Here is a 26,540-nt window from a genome sequence, read left to right as displayed (position 1 = left end):
GCACAACAAGCCTATTAGTCAGAGTTTCCACAGAAAACACACACACACACACATTTCTCTGCGGTTCAGCAGTGGCCAATTAATTGCATTTATTTACTGTAAGTAGTCTGTTATACGTCTGGTAAATGTATTAAAGCTTCACACTTGTAAGAAATGTGACTCAGAGAATCAGTGAATCAGTGAATCAGTGAACCGGTTTTCATTAAAGTGAATCATATGAGCTGCTGGTAGTCCATACGTATTCAGTTCAGCACGTGTTCATGTTCTTCCAACCAACATTATAAGAACCTACCACTGGATTAATTCTTGGATGATATGGGTTAATTCTAATGTTATATAGAGTTAATTACAGGTAGATACTCTCACTGACCACTGATGTCGTGTTTATTTGGGTTTACTCTAATGTTATATAGAGTTAATTACAGGTAGATACTCTCACTGACCACTGATGTCGTGTTTATTTGGGTTTACTCTAATGTTATATAGAGTTAATTACAGGTAGACACTGACTTTATGTTTATTTAGGTTTATTTTAATGTTATATAGAGGAGTTTTACAGGTAGACACTCTCACTGACCACTGATGTCATGTTTATTTGTGTTTATTCTGATGTTATACAGAGTTAATTACAGGTTTGAGGGGTATATCCACCCTCACACACATACACATACACACATGCGCACACACACACACAAACACACTGCCACGATCCAACCAACTTAGGCCTGCTTGAAACCTCCCAGCCACGACATCCTAACTACAGTGGATACCTGTGTGTCCCCAGTGCCTCAACAAAATGGAAATACTCAAAAGTACTTAAATAAATTACTTAAGTACTGTTCATGTCCTATTCTGGTGGATATGTGTGTATTTATTTATCTGCTGAATAAGTGTGTGTGTGTGTGTGTGTGTGTGTGTGTGTGTGTATATGTGTGTGTGTGCGAGAAATGAGACGGATGTGCACATGTTGGAGGGGCGGTCTTAGTGTGGGAAAGTGGTTGTAAGGTTGTATTTTATGAGTATCAACCACATGTCTGTCACCTGCAGTTTAAAGGTAAAGGTAAAGGTAAAGGTGCACGTATTTGTCACTATACAGTGTACACTGTACAGCGAAATGTGTCCTCCGCATTTAACCCATCTGGTAGTGAACACACACTCACACACACACATGTGTTAGGGGCAGTGAGTACACACACACACCCAGAGCGGTGGGCAGCCAACTCCAGCGCCCGGGGAGCAGAGAGGGTAAAGGGCCTTGCTCAAGGGCCCAACAGTGGCAGCTTGCCGAGCCCGGGAATCGAACCCACAACCCTGTTATCGATATCCCGGCGCTCTAACCGCTGAGCCACCACTGCCCCCTAAGTTTATGATATTTGGAGCCGGATGTTTCCTGAACGAGAAATTATAAAAAATAAAAAATGTGAAATCAAACAGACTTCTCTGAAACGAAGACAAGGAACTTCACTACTTCAAGTTCTCTAAAGTAAATCAGACGTGTTAGACGTGAAGCTTTTTTTATATTTTGAGAAGCTACAGTCTGCTTAACCTTACTCTCAATCTTAAAAGGAATGCGAGGCCTTTCTATCAATGAAAGATTGATAAGATCGAAAGAATGAAAGATTTTTCCTTCACTTAACAACTGATGTCATTGGTTGGTGTGGCGCAACGGAAAACACTAGTACTGCTGAGCTACTACGTCATGTGGAAAACAGGGGTTTGATTACCGGGCTGTGTGACTATGCTGTGCTACACCAATAAGAGTCCTTGGGCAAGACTCCTAACACTACACTGACCCACCTCTGTAATACGAGTTGGATAAGAGCGTCAGCAAATGCCATAAATGTAAATGTCATCCTTCAAAGCCCTGATACAGAAGAACACTCAAAAAGGGTTCTAGATAGTTCCAAAAAAGGTTCATAGAACCATTGTCTTTAGTAAAGAACTCATAAAGAATCATTGTTAGAAGTGTACAGATCAGCCGGCTGAAGAACCGCTCAGTGCTTCATCAAAGCCTCCCAAAGCTTTTAGTAAATGAGATGAGAAACCCCCAGTCGAAAGGATTCTGAGAACCGCACATCCTGAAGGATCCTTGATGCTAAGCGGTGTTTTGTCTTTAGAAATTCCATGCAGTCTAGATTTAGGTCTAATCTGAGGTTGGAAATCTGGTCCAACATGTTTGAGATAAAGTAAATTGAAAGCTCGGCAGGGCTGTTTGGGGTGGCGTGCTGCCATCCACCGTCGCCTCATTCCTCCTCCTGCACTTCAGCTGAGGAGAAACACTGAGGAGAAAAGGGGAAGTGGGTTTCTTCGGAAATCTGAGAGAGTGGGCAGCACCAGTAACAGATATTTCAACTCTCTGGTGAGTATGTGCAACGAGGAAGGGAAGGAAGGGGGTGGAGCTCTGTGGGATCTGGGGTTATTTTCATAGGACCTATTTTCCACTATAAGTAATTAAATGGGGAAAGACATGCAAAGCTGAAGCTGACAGTAAAACTACCCTTTCAAATCCTTCAAAAAAGTTTCAACACTGTAAAAATAAATCTCCAAAATGTCAACTTTACAGGAGAAAGCAAAAAGCTTTATAACTTTCAATGGAAGTCAACGTTCAATGTTCTTCCAGGTCATTTTGGAGCATTTCTATTGGTCCAAAAAGTGCAAAAAGGATACAGGATTTTTTGCATGAAAATGACAATATGGGAGGAGCCTGTAAGACAGGGGGAACTCTAAGAGAGACCATGGGCTGGAGTTCAGAAAGTTTCAGGTGGCTTCTGCATTAGGCTAGAAGGCCAGACCACCTTCTGATAGGTGGAGCTAGAACTGAGAGATATGAAGAAACATGGTGGTGTGGGGTGCAGAAACTTCTGGGGACACGGAAGGCAGGAATGATCATTTATAGGATGTTACATTGGGAGGAGTGGCTTCCAGGGAAATTGGACAATTCTAAGGAAGCCTAAAATGTTTGAAATATTAAATTATTAAACTTTTTCATCATTTCATAATTTTTCATCACTTTTATCATTCATAGAATTTTCTATTTCAAATGTTAAAAGTAAAAGCAGACACCCAAAGCCTCTGCATTACCTGATTAAGCCCTCCCCCTCCTTCTATTCACATGATATGGTTCAGTCTACCCGCAAAACAGGTGCGTTTTCTAATTGCAAGCAGTGAAGCATGTTAGCTTAGCACACAGTGAAACAGGCTAATGCTAGTTATTTAATTTGGGAATCAGTGGGAATTTTTTTGGTATTATTATTTTTTTAATTACAATTATTTTCTTTTTTTTATAAACCCTGTAATTACGGTAAAATATGGTCTTCAGCACTTTCCTATAGAGGGAATCAGTCTTGCATCAAACAGTGAATGCCAGTGTGTGCAATATATATTTAACGGTAAATTTATATATGTATATAGGTATATATGTTTTATAGGTAAATAAAAATATAAAAAGTTACAAATTTTTTATTTGATATAATTTACCATTTTATTTTATATACATGAACAGAATGAGCTGTACATATTCCCACTAGAAGTAAAGGTCAAACATCATTCAGGGAATATTTTACATTATAATCAATTTTATTAATCAATTTGGAATATTTTAGTGTGATTTAGTATTTTATAAACAAACGTGACTGGAGGAACCACATATTTACAATTCATTTTCACAATTCAGCCCAACTTAACTAAGCTTGCTTCAGACTTTTTTTACAATTAAAAATATGAAATAAAACACAAATATGATGAAACATTAAAAAAATACTTAAATCTAAATGTATTTTGTATTTGAATTATTAAAAACCAAAACTGCAAACTGCAATGTAGCGCAAAAATAAATGGACACTGTAGGATTTTTAACATTCTCTAATTCTCACCTGTGGGAGGCTCCACTGAGAGATGGTTCTCTTTGGCCCAGCCCAGGGGGCGGAGCCTAGTGTCCAGGTAGAAGATCCACATGAAGTGGGCAGGGTCTTCCAGGCCAACGTAGCTGAGGCAAAGTCGCCCACCAACATTTCGCAGGACCCTTGCTGCCCAGTAAACAGAAGGCTCGCTGGCATCACGGATCTCCAACACACACCCCGACACGATCAGATCCACCGTGTTCTTACCCCTCAAAGGCTACGAGAGACAGTGATAGCAGGAGCGAGAGAGAGACAGTGAGAGCGAGAGCGAGAGAGAGACAGTGAGAGAATACATTTGAGCTACTGATCTGTACATTACATTTCACTGTAGATACATCCTGCTAAATATTCCACCTTCTTCCAGTAATTCATTCATATTTTTGGAATGCTCCTTAAGGATGGATGCAAATGACCTCTGTTCTGATTGGCTACCTCATTTAAAAAGCAGCCTGAGCTAGAACTTAGATGGAAATCATGAGCTTCACCTGCTTGTTCACTACCTTTGATGGAGTAACTGTCTCTACTGTCCAGAGAAGAAGACTTTCTACTAGCTTTTGGAGGAGCACTGCTGTGAGAATTTGATTGCATTCAGCGACAAGAGCCTTAGTGAGGTCAGACTGCTGGATGTTTACCACCCCTCTTCATCCTCCCCAACTCCCCAACTCATCCCAAAAGTACTGGATGGAGCACCATCATCATCCATTACTCCAGAGAACACAGTTCTTCCACTGCTCCACAGCTCAATGCTGGGGGGCTTTATACCCCTCTAGGCCACGCCTGGCATTAGGCAGCAGCATGTTGCCGATAGGTTCATGTTTATCTGCTCCAGAGAGTCCTATTCTATTGGCAGTACTTCTCAGGGACATCTACAGGGACTACACAAGCTGATGTATTGTAATATACAGTATGTTGAATGCATTCATTAGAAGGAGTGTCCACAAACATTTGGACATGTTGTGTATTGTCGCACGTCATACCACCAAAACAGCAGCTTTACAGGAGAAGATAAAACCTCTTTAACTTTCAATGGAAGTCAATGGAAAAAGATTTGATTTCAGGTCATTTGCCGCGTTTCTATTGGTCCGTTCATCATGGAATTCTGACACAATGTAAAAAACAACCAGATGCCAGATTCACATCGCGTGAAAAAGTGAAAAATGAAATTGTAAAAATGCAAGTTAAGCAGATACAACATTTGAGTGACAGTGATAAAATAAGACAACTGAACTATGGGTAATAACAAAAACGAACATAAATCACATATGAAAGTATTTACAGGATCTTACACCATATACAAGCTCGTAATTCTATCTTTGTGGGTCATCGATATTGATTTTGCATGAATCTCCCTAAACAATCCTATTTAACCTACATCACTGTCCTCATAGGGACCAGTCACACGTCCCCACATTATCAAAACCTTCCTAATCTCATCCTCCTGTGAACAGTTGGTCCCCATAAGTGCCAAAAACATGGACACATACATGCACAAACACACACACTTACTCCTTCGAGCAGGTTGGCTGGTGCTGTCCGTGATCCTGTGAGCTCTTTAATGAGAAACTCAGTCCAGTTGCTGTGTTTTTCTTTAATAGCTGCGAACAAAGGAGAGAGGATTAGGGATTTAAACCAACAAACCTGCAACACACACCTTCACACACACACACACACACGCACACACACACACACACACACACACACAGTGAGATCTAGTCTAGCATGCTAATATTTAAGGCCAGGAAAAGTTAGCAGGGTATGTGGATATGAGTATGAGTGAACGTGTGTGTGTGTGTGTGTGTGTGTGTGTGTGTGTGTGTGTGTGTGTGTATACAGAATGGGTGCTGTTTTGCAAAATGGCAAGGGCAACCACATACTTACACTACTTACACACACCCACACCCACTCTCTCACACACACACACATTTACACACATCCCCACCCTTCTCATTTGCATACAAGCGCTGTTTTGTTTATAAATGCACTCCCTTTTGCATTCCTTCCTCCTCTCTGCCCCTCGGTGAACGAGCCCTTAAACATTCATGAGCGCAGCGCTCTGCTAATCAGCCCCTTCCAGTTCAGCAAAGCGCTGTGTAAAGCTGTGTGTTTGTATTCAGCACTGAGGCAGATTATAATGATTAACTGCCCCTACTGATGACAGTGGGATAACCGGCTAGCAGACCGGTATTCCCACCAAATCTGTCAACAAAGTATTCAGAATATGGTGGCGGCTTCTCACATCGTTACATGCACTGTTACAAATTACACCCATGCAGAGTGAAGTGGAGGAGATGGACACTGTTTCATTTGAACTGATATCAGAGTCACGACTTACTCGCTCGGCACATCCTGTGCTGTTTATACAGGCAAGAAAATACAACACTGAGTTTACATCATATAACATCTATTACATCACATCAATACAGATAAACAAGAACAACAAAATAATGAAAGAAATGTAGAACATAAATTCCTCCTAGACGGAGCTGCGCTGGGTCCACAGCCTAGCCAGAGCCATGGAGCACAAGACCCCTGACCCAATAAGATCTCATAAAATTCAAACGACTTAATTGCACCCCAAAAACTTCAACCCACACCTCAACCTAAACTCGTTAGACACATATAATATATAAACGAATTCCTGAGGGTCCATTGGTCAGTTTCATACAAAACATTCAATTACAGATTGGTTATACAGGCAGATTACAAACACACCAGTTAGAACCTGCCTGTTAAACACAGTAAGATACAAGGCTATGAAGACAGGTCGAGAAACATGTCTTTTGCCATGTCTTATTGGTGAATCTGTAAGTGTTTTAAACAAGTGTATTTATAATTAATCTTACCATCTTATTACATGTTTATATGCACATAAGGATTATGCTGTTACAGTTATTGAGATAGACTGGTGTAGTTACAAGAGTCAAGACTGAAGGACATACATGTGTATTTACACAAGCTGCACTACTGTAACAGCGAAAACAAACATCCTAGTAATTACATATTTACTACATAGTTATTCATATGTAATTACACATGTGTAGAGCCCATGTTTTCTATTGCGTCTGATGGCAAGATCGTCCATTACTCGCTTCCGGAGTTACAAGGCTATGAAGACCAGTCGAGAAACATGCCTTTTGCCATGTCTAATTGATGGATTTGTGTGTTTTGTGTGAAGCCGACGGACACTCAGGATATATATATATATATATATATATGTGAAAAAAAAACAAAAAAAACATATATATATATATATATACGTTTTTTTTTTTCACACATATACATATATATCCTGAGTGTCCATTGATTTAAAAAATAATGCACTGATGCATAGATCCCACAGGGTTAATGTAAATTAATGGAGCCGTACTTTCCCTGAAATGTTGGGCCTTTTCTTTTGGACTGGTTTCCTTATGACGTGCTAGTAGAACAGCGGCCGAGAGACAACGCCACCACTTCCTCTGAGAGACAAAAGACAACAACTGGCAACTATGGAAACCCCTTCTAGCCTGGCAGAGGAGAGCAGCATGATCTCTTGGGTTTGTTCCCTCTATATCTCCAACAGTGACTTATTATCCTGGAGTAAGTCCTTTCTTGAAATGTAAAGTCTTGGCTTTGTAAAGTCATTCATTTATTATACTTTAGTCCATGTGTATGGAATCATGTAATTAAAGTAAGTAAAATCCGATCTCTTCTGATCACACTACACCTAAATCCACTAAATAAACAGCGTTAGTGTTCGATTAAGACGGTGAGATTTGCGGCATAAAGACGGATTTCAGCGAAAAGTGAAAACAGAATTCGGCCAAAGTAAATCCAGATAGTTTGCGGATATGAAACGCATGTTAACGCCGGGTGTAAACAGGCTCTCCGGTCTTGTGTTGGGGTAGGACTGTCTGTCCAGTACTGTCTGTCCAGTACTGCTCTGTGTGCCTACACTGTCTCATTTAGCACCTTTGCACTGTTGTGTCATCATAAAGGTAGAACCAATGAGAAATTTACACTGTAGCTCAAAGGTCATTGTTTCTACATCATATAAACCCAATTCTTCTGGAGATACACGTACAAAATGACCCTAAAGTGAAAACTATTGATTAAAAAGTCAATATTAGAAAACTTGAGATCAGGTCTCGAGGTAGATCATCTAAAAATTAGGACACCCCATGGACACCTTTGTCCCCTTAAACATATTCAAAAATAAGGATCTAACATCTGATCTTCATCTGGGGTGAACATTTACAGCAACAGCCAACATGGCCAGATCAGGACGTCCCAGCAAGTTCAGCCCAAGGACCCCACGCCCTAAAAAGCCATCATGGACCTCCTTAAGGTCTCACACCAAACCACCAGTTGTCCTTTATACAGCGTTAGCATTTCATGGTAAATAGACAACAGAAATGGTCCCAAACAAACTAACTAAGGGGTCATAATTTAGATGTTGTCTCATTAATAACTGTGTAATTACACATCACACATACATTAATAATCCATTTAGTTCCAATTATAACTACTGCTGACGTAGTTACTGTTACAGAGGGACTGGAGTAGTACAGCTTATGTAAAACACGTGAATCAACCTCAATTTTGACTAATTAAACAAGTGTATTTATAATTAGTCCCATCTTATTACATGTTTATATGCATATTGGAGAGGATTATGCTTATTGAGATAGACTGGTGTAGTTACAAGAGTCAAGACTGAAGGTCATACATGTGTATTTACACAAGCTGCACTACTGTAACAGCAAAAACAAACATCCTAGTAATTACATATTTACTACATAGTTATTCATATGTAATTACACAGTTATTAGAGACATGTTATATAAAACAGTACCACCTTGTTACATTAATACATTAAAATGATTTAGCTGAGCCTAGTTTCTGTTCAGTTTAAAATGAGCCATCAATTTGTGGAGATTCCTGGCTCTGCTCCAGCTGAGTTTAACCGAGCTGAGCTGAAGTGAAGGCCATTAAAATCTACTGAACTGCAGTGAATTGAACTGAACGGCTGAAGTAGTAACAGGAGGTCCTTCAGAAGGCCAGTGTTATTGGCTACGCTGCCAAACACACTGTCACTGTGGCTGCGACGTCAGCGGCACAACACCAGTATCACATGACACCGCTCATGAGGGTATGATCTCGGCCCTGAGGGAACATTCTGGTAAACAAAGGCAGACGGGAGAGAGAAAACAACAACGAGACAGAGAAGCAGGAAGAAGGAATGACTGGGCCTAAGTGATCAAAGTTGCTTCCCAGATAAAGTCGATGCTTCATTAAATACCCTGGACCAAAGAGACAGTGCCACTGTACCTACTTGCTGCTACGCTGCAGCTCAAAGGTCATGGTTCTGAAATAAATATGGTAAAAGGTCTCAAGAGTATAAAGCTGGAGATCATTAGGACACCTTATTTAACATATTGTCTTCTTGAACATATTTAAAAAACAAGGACAGCTGATCTTCATTTGAACAACACTGAGAGATGGAGGTAATATTCTAGAGGAGTCTGTCTTATCTAAACCTCAGACGTTTAGTCTGCTCTGCTCTTGATTGAAGTTGGTGAAGTGAGGGGTGGAGAAGATCACCATGGCCAGATCCAGAGAGCTGTCTGAGGCCTTCAGAAAGAAGGGTGAAGATGCAGAGGAAGGAGTCTGGGAAAAAGGTTTAAGAAGATCTCAGAACTATTAGAAATCAGCCACTGTTCCACCGTCCACTAAATCATTTACATACATTTCATGGGCCAGGTCAGGACGTCCCAGCATGTTCAGCCCAAGAGCCGAGCAGATCTCAAGAGGAGATCTACATGTAGCTACAGGACCTATCTGTAGCTCTAGTAGTATATAAGCTAAGGTAAGTATATATATATATAAAGGTGCAAGAATTTGTCACTGTACTATTGTACTATTTGACAGCAGCGCAGGTATCGAACCCACAACCCTGTCATCAATAGCTCTAACCGCTGAGCCACCCCTGCCCCGCATTACTCTCATTATTACCAACAGTTTCATTAACCCTAACATAGAACCCTGTGGGACTTCCCAAACTACACTACACTATTACCAAACCATTCACAGTAGTTTCTGCATTAATAGCAGGATTTATAAAGGAATAATAAACCCAAGGTTCAAAAGGTTAATAATAGTGTTGCCAAAATGAGTGTTTACACAAATAAGGAAGCTACAATTACAATTATTGCTTTATCTTCTCAGTCTTCTGCACTCGCTCTCTTTCTCTCTTTGGCTGCAACTACCTCAGTTTGATCTCACACAGTCAGAAATAGCTTCACTATTTTTACAGATGCAGTTTAGAAGGGTCATCGCACCTTCAATGAGGCAATCTGCTGCCTGAAGACACTCTGTACACTCTCCATTCACAAACCACTCTCCATCTCACTGTCTGTTCTCTCTGAGCCTCATTTTCTTTCTCTCTGAGCCACTGACAGAATACTAATGGTCAAATATCATGGATAATAAAAATTCTGATAATAGTTTTAGGCACCTAATGACATTATTAAAGTCTCTCAGCAATAAGATCTCATCAGAACAGATAAAGCAGGTGAAGATAAATCCAGTAAAAAGGAGAAACCAGAGCTTCTCATTCTGAAGAAAAAAAGTAGTGAGATCTTGTCGGTGAGCTAGTCTGAAGAACAGAGCTCGGTTCCTCCAGATTTCTCCTGGACGCCCCCCAGTCCAGTAAGCACAGCGTGGAGCATTTAGCCCTGATTTACCAAACCAGGTGTTGATCTGAGGAGAACTCTAAATAATACTAGACTCCATGAGGAGAACTTTGGAGATTGTTTACTTCAGTTCTTCACTCTCGTAACTTCATTACTGCCACAGTTAGCAACAGTTTTACAGACCCTAAAACTGAACCCTGTGGGACTCCACAAACTGGGCTAATCTAAACAGTTAAATCATTTCTAATAATAAACCTAGTGTGTTAAAATCTCACACAGTGATTATTATTTACTGTAATATATTATTATTATTATTATTATATATTATCATTTACTCTAATATTAGTGTTATGCAGAGGGATAAACACTCACTGCCCAGATAAGCAGCTTTTTACACTAAACACTAAACTTTCACACTTTCACCCTTGCATCTTAATTTTGGACGTTTTTGATGTTTTTGATGTTCTGGAATGTAAATCTGGCAGAGAGGTCTTGTGGTCGGTGTGGCGCAACAGACAACACCACTATCTGCCAGTGAGCTACCACATCATGTGGGAGACTGGGGTTCGATTTTCGGTCTGGGTGACTATGCTGCGCTACACCAATAAGAGTCCTTGGGCAGGACTCCTAACACTACATTGGCCCACCTCTGTAATACGAGTAACCTTGTAAGTAGCTCTGGATAAGAGCATCAGCTAAATGCCGTAAATGTCTTTGTTCTTTACATTGTATCGGACTTTCATGATGAACGGACCAATAGAAATGCTCCAATAATGACCTGTAATTAAATCTTTTTATATTAACTTCCATTAAACGTTAAGAAGGTTTTTCCTTTCTCCTGTGAAGCTGCTGAGGTTTTAGAGGTTTCTGCATGACTCTTCAAATCCAGTAAGAGTCAGTTTTCTGGCTTGTCCTGAAGCTACAGTTTCAATGATATTCAAGGCTGTTACTTGTTGCATAATTCATTGTTATATACACAATACTAACAGAATAGTTTTAACTGTAAAATATGTTCATTTTTCTGACTTTGCAGAAATGACAAGCATATTGTTGCTGTCCTCCAAAAACCTTGTATCTTTATTTTTGCTGTCTTTTACTTTCCGATATGAATCTGGCAGTTGTTCTTGGCGTTTTGTCCAGATTTCATTTCATTTACATTTACGGCATTTAACAGATGCTCTTCTCCAGAGCGACTTACAAACATGCTTCACTGTTTACTCAAGAAAAACCTCACCTAGTTTGACTAGACTAAAATTTAAAGATACCTTTATGCTTAGAAACTAAACACAAGTCAATATGGAGACCATAGTACTCTACTATTCACCCAAGTACTCTCAGAGGGTCTTCAGTCCGGGTTTGAAGACAGCGAGCGACTGTTTGGACACCCAGGGGAAGTTCGATGCAGGACAGAAAAAAGCCTGGACGCTCATCTTCCGTGGATCTTAAGGGACGGCGGGTCGAGCTGAGCCGGGCTCTTGGTGCGGATCGGCTTTTGACCATCGCCATCAAGTACGGAGTGGCTGGCTGGTCCGTTCTTGGCTTTGTAGGCCAGCGTCAGGGGACTGAATCTAATGACCTGGGCAGCAGCTACAAGAAGCCAGTGAAGAGAGAACGCAGCAGCAGAGGAGGAGCTGAACATGGCTGAACTCAGAAACGTTGAAGACGACCCGTGCCGCCGCATTCTGGATCAGTTACAGGGGCCTGATGGTGCACAAAGGAAGACAGAAAGCCAGAAGAAAGCTGCAGTAGTCAAGTCTTGAAGTGACGAGAGACTGAACGAGCACCTGGTCGACTCTCTAGAGAGGAGGGGTCGAATTCTCCGGATGTTGTAGAGGAGAAATCTGCAGGACCGAGTTACGTTTGCAACATGACCTGAGAACGATAACTGATCATCCAGGACTACACCAAGGCTTCGAGCTTCTGTAGGAGGAGTGAACAGTGAGTTCTCAATGCTGAATGGATCAACAGAAATGCTCCCAAATGACCTTTTTTCACTGACTTCCATTGAAAGCTAAGACACGTTTTTGCTTCCCCTGTAAAGCTGCTGTTTAGAGATACAAGGTGCTCCAGTGGTTCAGCATGTTGCCACTGGATTCTATTATATGTATCTATTCTGAATCTGTAGGTCTTTTACTAAGAACATCTCATTTGATGGAAAAAACAACAACAACAATGCAGAGCATTCTTTTATCCATCATGCCTTGTGTTCCTCACTGTTACTGTGCCAGAATTAGAAAGCGTATTTCAACATCGCTTTCATTCATCCTGATTGGCGTTTAGCCATTATGCTCTGACTACAATTGCCATTACGCCTGCCATTACGCCTCCCTGTCACATTCTGCTGTTTTTCTCCAAGTTTGCATGAAACCCATTATGGCATTTGTTTATTTTTATTCTCCGAGCCTCCGGCTGTGGGGGGGGTGCTTGTTGGAGACGGCAATAAATGCATAATTCAGAGTGAAACGCATTTGCCATCACCCCCCCCCCCCCCTCCCCAACACACACACAACCTCAATCTCCTCCGCCACTGCACAGGGGACACCCTAACGTAAATATTCATTATGTAAAACAAAATTTGCATATCCTGCAACAACTCTTCTCTAAACAGTGAGGTCAGATTTAATGGCGATTTTCTCACTCGCGTAATCGCAGCTCTTACAACGGACTGAGGGAGGCAAAAATAAAATGACTTGTACTGTTGGGACAGAAATGGTTCAGTGGATTGATTCAGGAGGAGGAACGAGTGCCAGCTGCAATCACTGGGGGTCTAGAGGGGCCGATAGGCCGCCTATTGTTTAACGGCCATTCACTGGTGGTTAAACGCCGCCTATCAATAGAAAGGGCAAAGATTAAACTGTCATACAGCAGTGGTGGTGGGAAATATGAAAAGGAAATGTCAGACTCTTTGGAACAGGAAAATTACCCAGGAGGCCTATTTTGACATTGGCTGATGTGCTGCCTTGACTTTTACGATAACGGCGAAATGATCGGACAGGCCGACTGAAGTCAGCTCGCGGACGAACCAATAGATCCATTCTGGACCTTAAGAAAAGCACTGCAGAGTGATTTTGAAGGTGATTAAACACCCTTAAACACATATACATGTCCAAATGTTTGTGAACACCCCTTCTGAGGAATGCATTTAGCTCCTTTAGGTTGCACCCATTGCTGACACAGACACATACAGCTTGTCTAGGCCCTGTAGAGAAGTACTGCCAACAGAATAGGACTCTCTGAAGCAGGTCAACATGAACCTATTATAGGTGTGGGCTACAGGGGTATTAAGCCACCCCCCCCCCCCCCCCCCTCAAGCATTGAGCTGTGGAGCAGTGGAAGAACTGTGTTCCACTATTTTACAGAATAATACAATATTATACTGTATATTGTACAGAACTTTATATTCTATTAAATATAATACACTCGTATCTCCATTATACTGTATATTGTACTGAACTGTATATTCTATTAAATATAATACACTCGTATCTCCATTATACAGTATATTGTACTGAACTGTATATTCTATTAAATATTGCATTTTAATACACTCGTATCTCCATTATACTGTATATTGTACTGAACTGTATATTCTATTAAATATAATACACTCGTATCTCCATTATAATGTATATTGTACTGAACTGTATATTCTGTTAAATATAATACACTCGTATCTCCATTATACTGTATATTGTACTGAACTGTATATTCTATTAAATATATTACACTTGTATCTCCATTATACTGTATATTGTACAGAACTTTATATTCTATTAAATATTATACACTCGTATCTCCATTATACTGTATATCGTACTGAACTGTATATTCTATTAAATATTGTATTATAATACACTCGTATCTCCATTATACAGTCTTTACAGGAGAAGTAAAAAAAAGCCTTCTTAACTTTCAATGGAAATCAAAGATAGCAAGTCATTTTGGAGCATTTCTAGTGGTGAAAGTTAGTCACCACCACCACAATGTAAAGAACACCAGATTCCACATATATAATATACTACATATAATATACTACTATATATACTACAATATAATACAGCTTCATATATTCCGCCTGGGGTGAACATGTACAAACTATCATGAGTGATAGTAGGTTTCCTTCTCTAAGATTCTGCACAGATGTGTATATCCACATATACTAATTTAGCTCCTGGTTTTTACACAAAATGTCTTGTGCAGTATTTCTTATTCCTTATTTCTGTCATAAGGGTTTGTTTACTTGCTTGTTCGGTTTGTCATATTATTCAAATTAATTCAGTTTTATTTCTATAGGCTTTTTACAACAAATGTTGTGAGAGGAGGAAACTTTGAGAGGAACCAAGACTCAAAAGAGGGACCCATCCTCCACAACAGATTATAATGATAAACAGTGTAACAGGAATAAAAACAATAAAATAAAAGAAACAGAAAAATAAAATAGTAAATGTGGCGTCAAGCCATACAAGATTAAATTATTCTATTAAATAAAATAAATATTACAGATTGCAGATCATATATGTGTGTCTTTATTAGGACAAATTCTTTATGCACTCTTTAAAATACAGGTGCTTTACGTGGTTCTTTGAGGGGTGCCAGCAGTGTGGGTTTAAATGTGCTATTAAATAAATTATTTTTTTACTTCCATTTGAATAACATAGCAAGGAATGGTGGTTTTCTACAAGTTAAAGCATGAAACAGACTTTCCATCAAAGCTTTTTGCATTTAATCCATCATTTGTCTGAATAATCAAATTTAATTCATATTTTAATTAGTATTTAAATCTAACTGTGCTGATGTAGACTGTGTAGACCCGCCACCAGGTACATCCTTCAGGACTGCGATATACCAACTACCTCAATCCAGAGTCAACATAGACTTCCACATCATTAGCACACCTCATGAATCTGAGGGACTGTAGGCCTCGTATCTTGGTCTAGACTGCTGTGGTTTTAGGTGTCCATATTTAAAAGATCTCAATATCTCCTCAGCCCACCGCTTTGAGCGCAGCGTTTCTAAAACTGTGTTTAAGCAAGCGTGCAAAACTGCAATCAACTACGTCACACACACACACACACACACACACACACACACACACACACACAAGCGCAAACTCAACAGCTACAGCAACCAAAATTTGGGCTTGTGAGGGTGTGCGCGTGGGTGTGTGTGGGAGTGTGCGCGTGTGCGCCTTCCTGTCCCAGAATGGCGCTGCGACTCACAGCGTGTAATCTCCCCAGCACGAGTGTGTGTGCGCTAATCACTTAAGTAGCGCGCCAGCGGGAGAGCGCGGGCATCTCCATGGCAACAACCCCCGTAGCAGCTAAGCGCTCTGGTCAGGCTGAGCGATCCACCCGCTTGAAGTGGAGCGAGATCACTTCATCACATTAGCTCACAACAACAACACATTCAGAAGATATCGACCAGATTAACCTGGGGTCCAATGTCAGGGTGTGTGTGTGTGTATGTGTGTGTGATAGCTGCAGTGTAAAATGCTGTGGCAGAAGTATTCACAGACTTATTTCACTTTTGCATATTTGATTCAGATGGTTTCGGATCCTCATAAAAACTGAAGGAAGAAAGTTTTGCCAGACTTGCAAAACGTGAAAACTGCCCCCCGTGAATTTAAGCCTTCAACAGGCACCATAGGCCCATCTTCGGCTGTTTGACCTTATTCCTCTCATTGAATAGAGCGTGTAATGCAAAAAAAGAATGGCAAAACTGGATACCGTTGTCTGAAACCGAAAAAAGAGCAAGTGTGCCCCGTAACAACAACAAAATGTATCTCTTATGTTACCCAGAAAAGCATGTGTGACCACTCGGTTGAGCTGCCCAGTTAGGGTAAACAGTATTTGCCACTAAAAGACTGGCATATCTTTAAAGCCATTTCCTTTTCAAACATCATATTTCTGCCCCAGCCATCATAGTTGAGCCTCACTAAAGAGCACTGTGCGTTAAATAGCTATAGCTACGGCTATCTGGAAAAGTAGGTAGCTATATACATTACACTGCAGACATATAGATAGAGTTAATAAGGCCCTAACTGAAGGAATGGAAACATTCGTCCATGTTTAATGTAGCACACTAGACTAGATTATAGTCTGGCTCTGATGTTTTTTATTAGGGTCTGAACTGTTTTCATGATAGTTCATGCCTAGAACTACCGTAAATGGGCAAGTCAACCGGCTGGTTGACTTGCATATCTGCTTCATAAAAAATATATTTAAAAAGTGCTATTAAATAAATGTATTACATTACATACAAAATTACTTACATTTGAATAAATAGCAAGAAATGTTGGACTTCTATGGGTTAAAGCATGAAACAGACTTTCCATCAAAGCAGAGCTGTTTTGCATTTAATCCATCATTTGTCTGAATGAATGAATTGCTATTGCCTTCCAGAAAATCCCACAAGCCTTTCAACAAAGCCTGATAATTACTCAAATTCTCTGCTTTTATGTGAGATGAAAGTGTTACAAGCACTAAGCTTCTACAGCTCCCTAAAATTAAAATCACTGTAATTACACTCTTCTCCACTGTTTTGATAGAGAGCGGCAGTTCTACCAAACGTAGCCCGTTCTAATAGCAGCACCCAGTCAAAGAGGAAGAGTAACAGTCCCCCCACTTTCAGCTTTAGACCATCAAAGCTGGAGAACAGCGTAAACATCTTCCAAAACGCGTCTGAGAAAATGATATGTGAAGCTGTTTATCTGTGCACATCAAACAGTGGCAGTGGTGGCTCAGCGGTTAGAGTGCCGGGATATCGATAACAGGGTTGTGGGTTCGATTCCTGGGCTTGGCAAGCTGCCACTGTTGGGCCCTTGAGCAAGTCCCTTTACCCTCTCTGCTCCCCGGGCGCTGGAGTTGGCTGCCCACTGCTCTGGGTGTGTGTGTGTACTCACTGCCCCTAACACATGTGTGTGTGTGTGAGTGTGTGTGAGTGTGTGTTCACTACCAGATGGGTTAAATGCGGAGGACACATTTCGCTGTACACTGTACAGTGACAAATACGTGCACCTTACATAAGTAAGTAAAAAACACGGACATCAGAACAAACACAGAAACAAACCCATCCAGCACCAAGTTCATCTAATCAGTCCTTCATTAATTCAGGTCAATCAGGTGAGCTGCTGGTGGAACTCAAGGAGTCCATACAGTGTCTGGATGTTCACCCAGAAGATCCCTACCCAGCCCTTTTTTACAGGTAGACACTCCACTTAACACTGACTTTATGTTTATTTGGGTTTATTCTAATGTTATATAGAGTTTTACAGGTAGACACTCTCACTGACCACTGACTTTATGTTTATTTGGGTTTATTCTAATGTTACATAGAGTGAATTACAGGTAGACACTGTCACTGACCACTGACTTTATGTTTATTTGGGTTTATTCTAATGTTATATAAAGTTAATTACAGGTAGACACTCTCACTGACCACTGCCTTTATGTTTATTTGGGTTTATTCTAATGTTACATAGAGTGAATTACAGGTAGACACTCTCACAGATCACTGACTTTATGTTTATTTGGGTTTATTCTAATGTTATAGAGAGTTAATTACAGGTAGACACTCTCACTGACCACTGACTTTATGTTTATTTGGGTTCTTTCTAATGTTATATAGAGTTAATTACAGGTAGACACTCTCACTGACCACTGACTTTATGTTTATTTGGGTTCATTCTAATGTTATATAGAGGTAATTACAGGTAGACACTCTCACAGATCACTGACTTTATGTTTATTTGGGTTCATTCTAATGTTATATAGAGGTAATTACAGGTAGAAACTCTCACTGACCACTGACTTTATGTTTATTTGGGTTTATTCTAATGTTATATAGAGTTAATTACAGGAAGACACTCTCACTGACCACTGACTTTATGTTTATTTGGGTTCTTTCTAATGTTATATAGAGTTAATTACAGGTAGACACTCTCACTGACCACTCATTTTATGTTTATACGGGTTTATTCTAATGTTATTTAGAGTTTTACAGGTAGACACTCTCACTGACCACTAACTTTATGTTTATACAGGTTTATTCTAATGTTATATAGAGTTTTACAGGTAGACACTCTCACTGCAGAGCTACAGAGCAACTACTCTGTAGGAGCACAGTTCTATCGTATAAGGGAAATCCAGTAGCTGTGTGCATCCCGTTAAAAATGAAAGAGAAAACTCAGAGGGTTTCTTCAGATGTTCAAAACTACGAACTCGAAGGCTGTGTTGGAATGTAGAAGCCTTCAGGCAAACTGAAGAGCACACATTCCTCATTAAGCAAAATGCAAATCAGCTTTTTATACCAATGAATATCTACTGTCGAGGCTCAGATATGTATATATAATGCACTGTCCATTATTCCAGAGAACACAGTTCTGATACCCAATACTGGGGGCTTTATACCCCTCTAGTCCTTTATTTTCTATGTTTTATATTCTTTATTATTTTAATTAACATCAAATAAATGTGAGGTCAACCTTCTGAACAGTGGTGTATATTTCCTTTTAGTAAAAAGTAGTAGAAGGTGTGTGTGTGTGTGTGTCTGTATGTGAAAGTGTGAGAGGAATATGTGTGTGTGTAAGTAAGTGTGTGTGTGTGTGTGTGTGTGTGTGTGTGTGTGTTGTGAAACCTGCTAGACAAAGCTGCTGAAGCTGCTTTCCATCTGACCTATGAGCTACTTTAAGCATATATTTCACTTACAAGCATGCATGCAAATTCACACACACACACCCATGCAGATACACACACAAATTCACACCCTCCCCATCTCCCTCCCTCTCTCTCTCCCTCTCGGTCTCTCTCTCATGCACACTCAGTGCAGCTATTAGCCAAGCATGCAGAGTGATGCAGGAAAGCACGACTGCTGCGATCACTTCCTTCAGACAGGAGAGGAGGAAAAAAAGAGAGAGAAGGAAGAGCAGCGAGGGAGAGAGAGAGAGCAGAGAGAGAGAGAGAGAGACATACAGAGACAGAGAGAGAGAGAGAGAGACATAGAGAGACATACAGAGACAGAGAGAGAGAGAGAGAGAAAGAGAGAGAGAGAGAGCAGAGAGAGAGAAAGACATACAGAGACAGAGAGAGAGAGACATAGAGAGACATACAGAGAAAGAGAGAGAGAGAGAGAGAGAGAGAGAGAGCAGAGAGAGAGAGAGACATAGAGAGACATACAGAGACAGAGAGAGAGACATACAGAGACATACAGAGACAGAGACAGAGAGAGACAGGGAGAGAGAGACATAGAGAGACATACAGAGACAGAGAGACAGAGAGAGAGACAGGGGGAGAGAGAGAGAGATAGAGAGAGAGCCAGAGAGAGAGAGACATACAGAGACAGAGAGAGAGAGAGACATAGAGAGACATACAGAGACAGAGAGAGAGAGAGAGCAGAGAGAGAGACAGGGGGAGAGAGAGAGAGAGACAGAGAGAGACAGAGAGAGAGACAGAGAAAGAAAGAATGGTAGACAGAAAGAGAGAGAGAGACAGAGAGAGAAAGAATGGTAGACAGAAAGAGAGAGAGAGAGAGAGAGAGAGACAGAGAGAGAGACAGAGAAAGAAAGAATGGTAGACAGAAAGAGAGAGAGAGAGAGAGACAAAGGAAGAGCAGAGAAAGAAAGAGAGAACGAGAGAGAATGAGAGCGAGAGAGAGAGAGAGAGGGAGGCTGTGTTCAGATTCGCTCCTTATTTAGTAGTGCACTATATAGTGTCATTTTTTTTTAGTGTTGTTTCTCAACCGATCATCTCACTCCCTAAATAGTTCACTATCAAACACCCATAATGCACTGCAAAAAGATGGTGTACACTAGAGTTTTACTACTGAGGAAGTTGTTTGCTTGTTCTGGCTACTGTCTCCACATCAGGGTTGAGCGTAACCAGCAAGCTGATTGGCTCTTTTTTAAAGGGACGGGACCCCCTTCCCCTTCCACCAGTGAGGAACATCTCCTCAACATCTCCACTTTTTTATGAAGCGGTGTTTCTAAACCTGGAGTCCGCAAGTCACTTCACTGTGTAGCAAATGCTGATGGAGTTACTGAGTTAACGAGTTACTGAGTTAATGAGTTAACGAGTTACTGAGTTAACGAGTTACTGAGTTACTGAGTTAACGAGTGGACCAATCTGAACAGAGCCTGTTTTAGCAAATAGTGAGGGTAAGACATCACTTGAAAGAGTGTGTGTTTGTGTGTGTGTGTGTGTGTGTGTGTGTGGGTGTGTGTGTGTGTGAGAGAGACAGAGAGAGAGAGGGAGAGGGAGGGAGAGGAGAGAGAGAGAGAGAGAGGGGGAGGAAGAGGCACAAGGTGAGAGAGAGAGAGCTCTGCTTACCTGCTCTGAGGTAAACGTTATCTGAGAAACAAACAGACAGGAACACAGGTGACTAACAAATACACACAGGCTAAACACACACACACACTCACACACACACACACACACACACACACACACACACACACACATATACACACTATTATAACACTTCATAAGGCCACTGGTGTGTGTGACGAGTGTAAATGTGTGTGCAGAGGGTAAATCAGGTGTAATCAGGCCTTCAACACACACTATAACACACACTCAGACTCGTTACCCCTAATCAGCCTAATCAGCCTAATGACCTGATCATGCGCTAATGAAGCTGCAGTTTCTTTATTATTATTATTATTATTATGATCAGTGTGAGCTTTGTGTAGGGCTGTGTTTTAGTCTGTGAGCTTCTAACACTCTCCTTGTTCTCAGGAGTACAAACACAGCTGTTATTTATAGCTGTGGAAACACACACACATACACACACACACACACACACACACACACACAGCTTTACAACCTTGCATCAACACAGGCAAAGTGTCATATCAAGTGTACAGGTTCTCACAGACGTAATGTAACACCCATATGCAGACACACACACACACATACACACACACACGGGCATATTCACTATATAGACAAAAGTATTGGGACACCTAAATGTATTAAGAAAGAGTTTATCCTTTCTACTTGATTCTGGAGCATTGCTGTGAGGATTTGATTGCATTCCATGACAAGAGTGCTCATGAGGTCAAGATGTTGGATGATGATCACCAGCCCACCCCACCCCACCCCACCTCATCATCATCCCTTCCAAAAGTACTGGATGGAGCACCAACACCATCTATCATTTCAAAGAACACAGTTCTTCCACAATGCTGGGGGGCTTAGCGCCCCTTTAGCCCACGCCTGGTATTAGGCAGCATGGGGCCCATAGGTTCTGCAGATCTTCAGTATATTAATCACCAGTGCATTAACGTACTGAACGAACTTCAGGAACACTGCGCTCACTTCTAAATCACACCGCGAGTGTGTAGCGGGAGATGGGAAGTGTGTGACTCAGCTGGTAATTATGACTCAGAACTGCACTTTATTCCCAGTTGGAAGCTCATAAATGAAGGAAATGCATATTTATTACATGCTCTTCAGCTCTAACTCCTGCGACCTGGTTTCATCGTCAGCAGGTGGAAGCTCTCCTGAAGGCTTCTGAAAGTTTGCATGAGAAACAATCTGAGTAATTCTGGCTGCTGTTGATATAAAAACACGTAGGTCCTCTCAGGGTGCTCATTAAAAGGGTTCTGTGGCCACTAAGGCAGCTACGTGTTCCAGCTAATGCACTGAAGTAAAGCCGTGAAGTTATTTCACGATACCACGTGACCCTGAGCTTTCCACTGCTTTAGTAAATAAATAAATAACTGCTGTTAGCGTGTCCCTCCGCCAAATTATAGTTCCTTAGCTTGATGCTATGTCCCAGACACAAACTCAACTCACTCACTGAACAGCCTAGAGTTCCTTCACCAGCTCTGTACACAGACCAGCTAGCTGCTAGCTAATTCAAAATCTCAAAAGGGTCTTTAAGTGACGCCACACATGAACCACTTTCACTTTTAAAGAACAGGACGCAGTTCTTCATAGGACCAAGAATGGTTCTACTATGCATAGCTCAAAGAACCGTGTGTAGCATCCTTATTTTTAAGAGTGTGTCGTAACATGTGACTGTCAAAAGGGTTGGGAAAGCTATGGGAAAGATATCTTCCCTTTGGCAGCCTATGACCACCAATTAGCATGGCGCTAACTGCAGGCCTAAAGCATCATGCTCTGGCATTAAACAGTGTGGAGTTGTCCGGTAATCTCTGATAGACTTGATTATGTGGTTTCTGACACAGACTGACTCGCTGTTGGTGTAGCATAACAACACCATTTTCCCAGTGATGGCCTACGGTTCGACTCCGAGTACTTGGGCAAGACTCCTAGCGCTAGCTTTTCTCTCCTGGGCAATCTGATTCAAATGCAGGTCACTCTGTTTAAGATGTGAATGTTATATTGCTAAGTCCTGGCTGACTGACTACAAAAAATACACAATATACACACCTACCACCACCTCCCAACATCTGAATTCCATATTAAAACATCACTGTTTTAAACCCAATCAGTTATCTGCAGCGTATTACAAACTTATCAGGTAAATAGTGTCTCCGGTTTCCTGTTAGCTTGCTTTGCTAGCAGAGTGTACTCTGACCGATGGAGGAGCTGTTACTCAGATTGGTATTCAAATATGTAATTATGTATTAGTTGATACTAAAGTCTCGTATTTTTTCTCGCTGTTTTAATTCAACTCTCTCAAACACCATCAGAAATCAGGCCAGAAATACAGTGCTATACGTTGCTGTCTATTTTTTCCTGTTAGCCTGCTTAGCTAGCCAAGTTCACACGGACTGGTGGAGAAATGGTTATTGTGATTATTCAGGTCACTGTGTTGTCACACAGGTGATGTGATGTCCTGACTGACTGACTACATAAAATACACGATATACACACACCTACAACCACCTCCCGACATCTGAATTCCATATTAAAACATCACTGTTTTAAACCCAATCAATTATCTGCAGCGTATTACAAACTTATCAAATACGTGCACCTTTTTTTTTTAACTTATCAGGCAAACAGTGTCTCCGGTTTCCTGTTAGCTTACTTAGCTAGCAGAGTTTACTCTAACCGGTGGAGGATTCAGATATGTAATTTATTAGTTGATACTAAAGTCTTGTAGTTTTTGTCGCTGTTTTAATTAAATTTTCTTTAGCTTCTTGAGCTAAAGGCTAAAATCACAGCCGCAGACTAGCCCTATACTTTTTATGGTTTCTACTTTTTCTACCTGTATAAGTAAAGTGTTTAGTAGCTAGTTGAAGTTTTTAGGTTTTAGTTACATTTTGTCTGTAATTTAGTTCATTTGACTACATTAGCCAACCATTTACATTTACATTTAAGGCATTTAGCAGACGCTCTTCTCCAGACCGACTTACAAAAGTGCTTTGCTATTTACTCAAGAAAAACCTCAGCTAGTTAGAATAGACTAATAATTTAAAGATCCTCTAAGTTTAGACATTACTAAACACAAGTCAATAGGGTGGCCACTCTGTTCGCTCTATTCGCCCAAGTATTCTCAGAAGAGGAGGGTCTTTAGTCTGGGTTAAAAGACAGCGAGCAACTTTGCCGTTCGGACACCCAGGGGAAGTTCATCCCACCACTTTGGAGCCAGGATAGAAAAAAGCCTGGGCGCTTTCCGTGGATTTTGAGGGATGGCGGGTCGAGACGAGCCTGACTTGAAGCTCGAATTTTAGGAAGTGATGTCCTGATTGACTGACTACATAAAAACATCTATAAAGCTATAAAGATGTACGCACACCTATTACCACCTCCCAACATCTGAATTCCATTATTATTATTTCTTAAAATAATTTAGATTACCAATTACCCAATCTGTATGTATCCCCCGAGACCAACACAAGCCCACCACTTCAAATCAATAGTCAATATCCATCATTTTCTAAAAAGCTTCATGAAATTTGAGTAGTGTTCAATATCTCGGGCAAACACAGGAGCCACGTTTCACCACCAGTAACACTTCAGTAAACAGGTTCCTATCATTTACTATAGTCCTATAGTCCTGCATGCATGTGGACATTAAACACACCTGATCCCTGAAAGGGGGGGGGGCAGGGTGGAGGACAGAAATGAGAGAGAAATGTAGAGAGAGCTAACTAACCCCCTGACCCCTAACACACCACAGCACTGATAACCAAAGTCCAATCAAAGACAACCAAATTATCAACCAGAGCCCATCAGACTATCTAAAACACTGGGGCAACCACACCAGAACCCAGTCTAAATCAGAGTGCCTCAGGGATCCACAGCCGAGACAGATCCTGACCTGGTACCGGCTCACTGACCACAGCCTGGCCGTAGAGACGGGCAGGTGTAAACAGTCCTGGCTGCCCAGAGAGGAGCGAGGAGTGTATGGTCACACATACACCCTACACAACTCCATTCAACCCCAATAAAACAACTGTAAATATGAATATGAATAAATATTAGTAGCTGTTATTATTGTTTTATAGCGTTTAATGGATCATTGATGGCTTATTTGATTAATTTTACTGTATTTGATTATTTTTAGCTAATTATTGTTTATTTTATTAGTAATTATTTAATGTTTGTGTGATTTTGGCAACATCATGTCAATAAAGCCAACCTTAACTGAACTGAGAGTGAGCGAGAGACAGATAGAGAGAGAGAGAGAGAGAGAGAGAAAGAGAGAGAGAGAGAGAGAGAGAGAGAGAGAGAGACCTTTAGAAATGGGTTATTAATGGGATCACTGGGATTCTCTCTGGGGGTTTTCTCGGCCGGTTCTGAACCAGTCCGGTTCTGTATCTTTGCTGTATGTATGTGTGTGTATTACTGGGTGCAGTTGTGTTTGTGTATGAGCGTGGGTGTGTTTGAGTGTGTTCTTAGTGTGTGTATGTGTGTGTGTGTGTGTCTGTAGGTGTGTTCAGGAGTGTTTGTTTATGTGTGTATTACCTTCAGGCGGCTGCAGCCGTTTGTTGTTCTGGGTGCACCAGCCCACAGGATGAAGCTCTGCAGTCATGACATCACACCAGAAGTCTGCTTTTCGGTCGTCGCCGTAGCCGCAGTAGCGCAACAACAGCAACTGGCCGCAAGTGGTAATGATGGTCGCCACCCAGTATGTGTCTGGACAGCTTTTATTGGCCACTTCCAGCTTCATTCCTGGCTGGAAGCTGCTCTGTAGGCTGAGCTCCACCTGGGAGAGCAATTCGGACAGGTCAGTAGAACCACAGGAATTCAGCTACACTGGAACTGATGGAGGTCAGGAGGCATTTTGGTCATTCTGCTATACTGTTTTATGGAGCTATAGGGGAGGGAGAGGTATTTTAAGGTGTGTACACTGTGCAGGGCAATAGGGGCCTATGTGGCCTTCTGGGTTGGAACTGGAGTGTACTATACAGCCATTATAAACATACAGCAGTCCGACTACGGAAATGACCTCGGACGTTTAAGTGAGTATCCTGCTCAAGATGACGTTTCTCATGGCTTCAAAACTTGATCTTTGGCTAATTGACTAACAAGCTAATTTGATTTTAAACAGCAACTCCCTAATGCCTCATTTTCTGTCTAGCAGTACGTCTAGACTAGTTACTCTGAGAGGCCACATGTTCAAAAAGTCCTCCCTTCACTAAGGAAACTAATCCTGGAACGTTCAGTAATACAGATCTACGGGACAAGCAGACGTTAGACCCACCACTTTTCGAAGTACTAAGCTTTTGACCCACCAGTAAGTTCAGGTTGGTTATGCTGTAAAATGAACCAATCAAAATCTCCATTCCAGCTTATGGGAGTGGTCAAACTCAGAGGCAGAACCAATCAAAATATCCATTCCAGCTTTTGGGAGTGGTCAAATTTAGAGGCAGAACCAATCAATTTCTCCATTCCAGCTCATGGGAGTGGTCAAATTCAGATGCAGAACCAATCAATATCTTCATTTCAGTTTTTTGGTGGAGGTGGGAATACTCAGAGGCAGAACCAATCAAAATCCCCATTCCAGCTTATGGGAGTGGTCAATTTTAGAGGCAGAACCAATCAAAATCCCT

At 41.1% G+C, this 26,540-nt stretch overlaps 1 protein-coding gene across 3 annotated transcripts in view; it reads right to left on the bottom strand.

Annotated features, from left to right (window-relative positions):
* Positions 1–26,540, bottom strand: part of sfmbt2 (Scm like with four mbt domains 2) — a 67,855-nt gene that overhangs the window by 19,453 nt on the left and 21,862 nt on the right. For 2 of the 3 annotated variants that reach the window (XM_072674155.1, XM_072674157.1), the window contains exons 4-7: positions 25,453–25,693; positions 20,896–20,916; positions 5,406–5,494; positions 3,873–4,116 (exon numbers count right to left, since the gene is read on the bottom strand). In XM_072674155.1, the coding sequence (XP_072530256.1) occupies positions 3,873–4,116; positions 5,406–5,494; positions 20,896–20,916; positions 25,453–25,693 (595 nt within the window). The remainder of the gene's footprint in view (positions 1–3,872; positions 4,117–5,405; positions 5,495–20,895; positions 20,917–25,452; positions 25,694–26,540) is intronic. The other variant, XM_072674156.1, reaches the window with a different exon arrangement.

The sequence above is a fragment of the Salminus brasiliensis genome, chromosome 2 (genome assembly GCF_030463535.1).
Source record: "Salminus brasiliensis chromosome 2, fSalBra1.hap2, whole genome shotgun sequence".
NCBI lineage: Eukaryota > Metazoa > Chordata > Actinopteri > Characiformes > Bryconidae > Salminus > Salminus brasiliensis.
The sequence above is the reverse complement of the archived record's forward strand: the minus strand, read 5'-3'. Positions and strand labels throughout refer to the sequence as shown.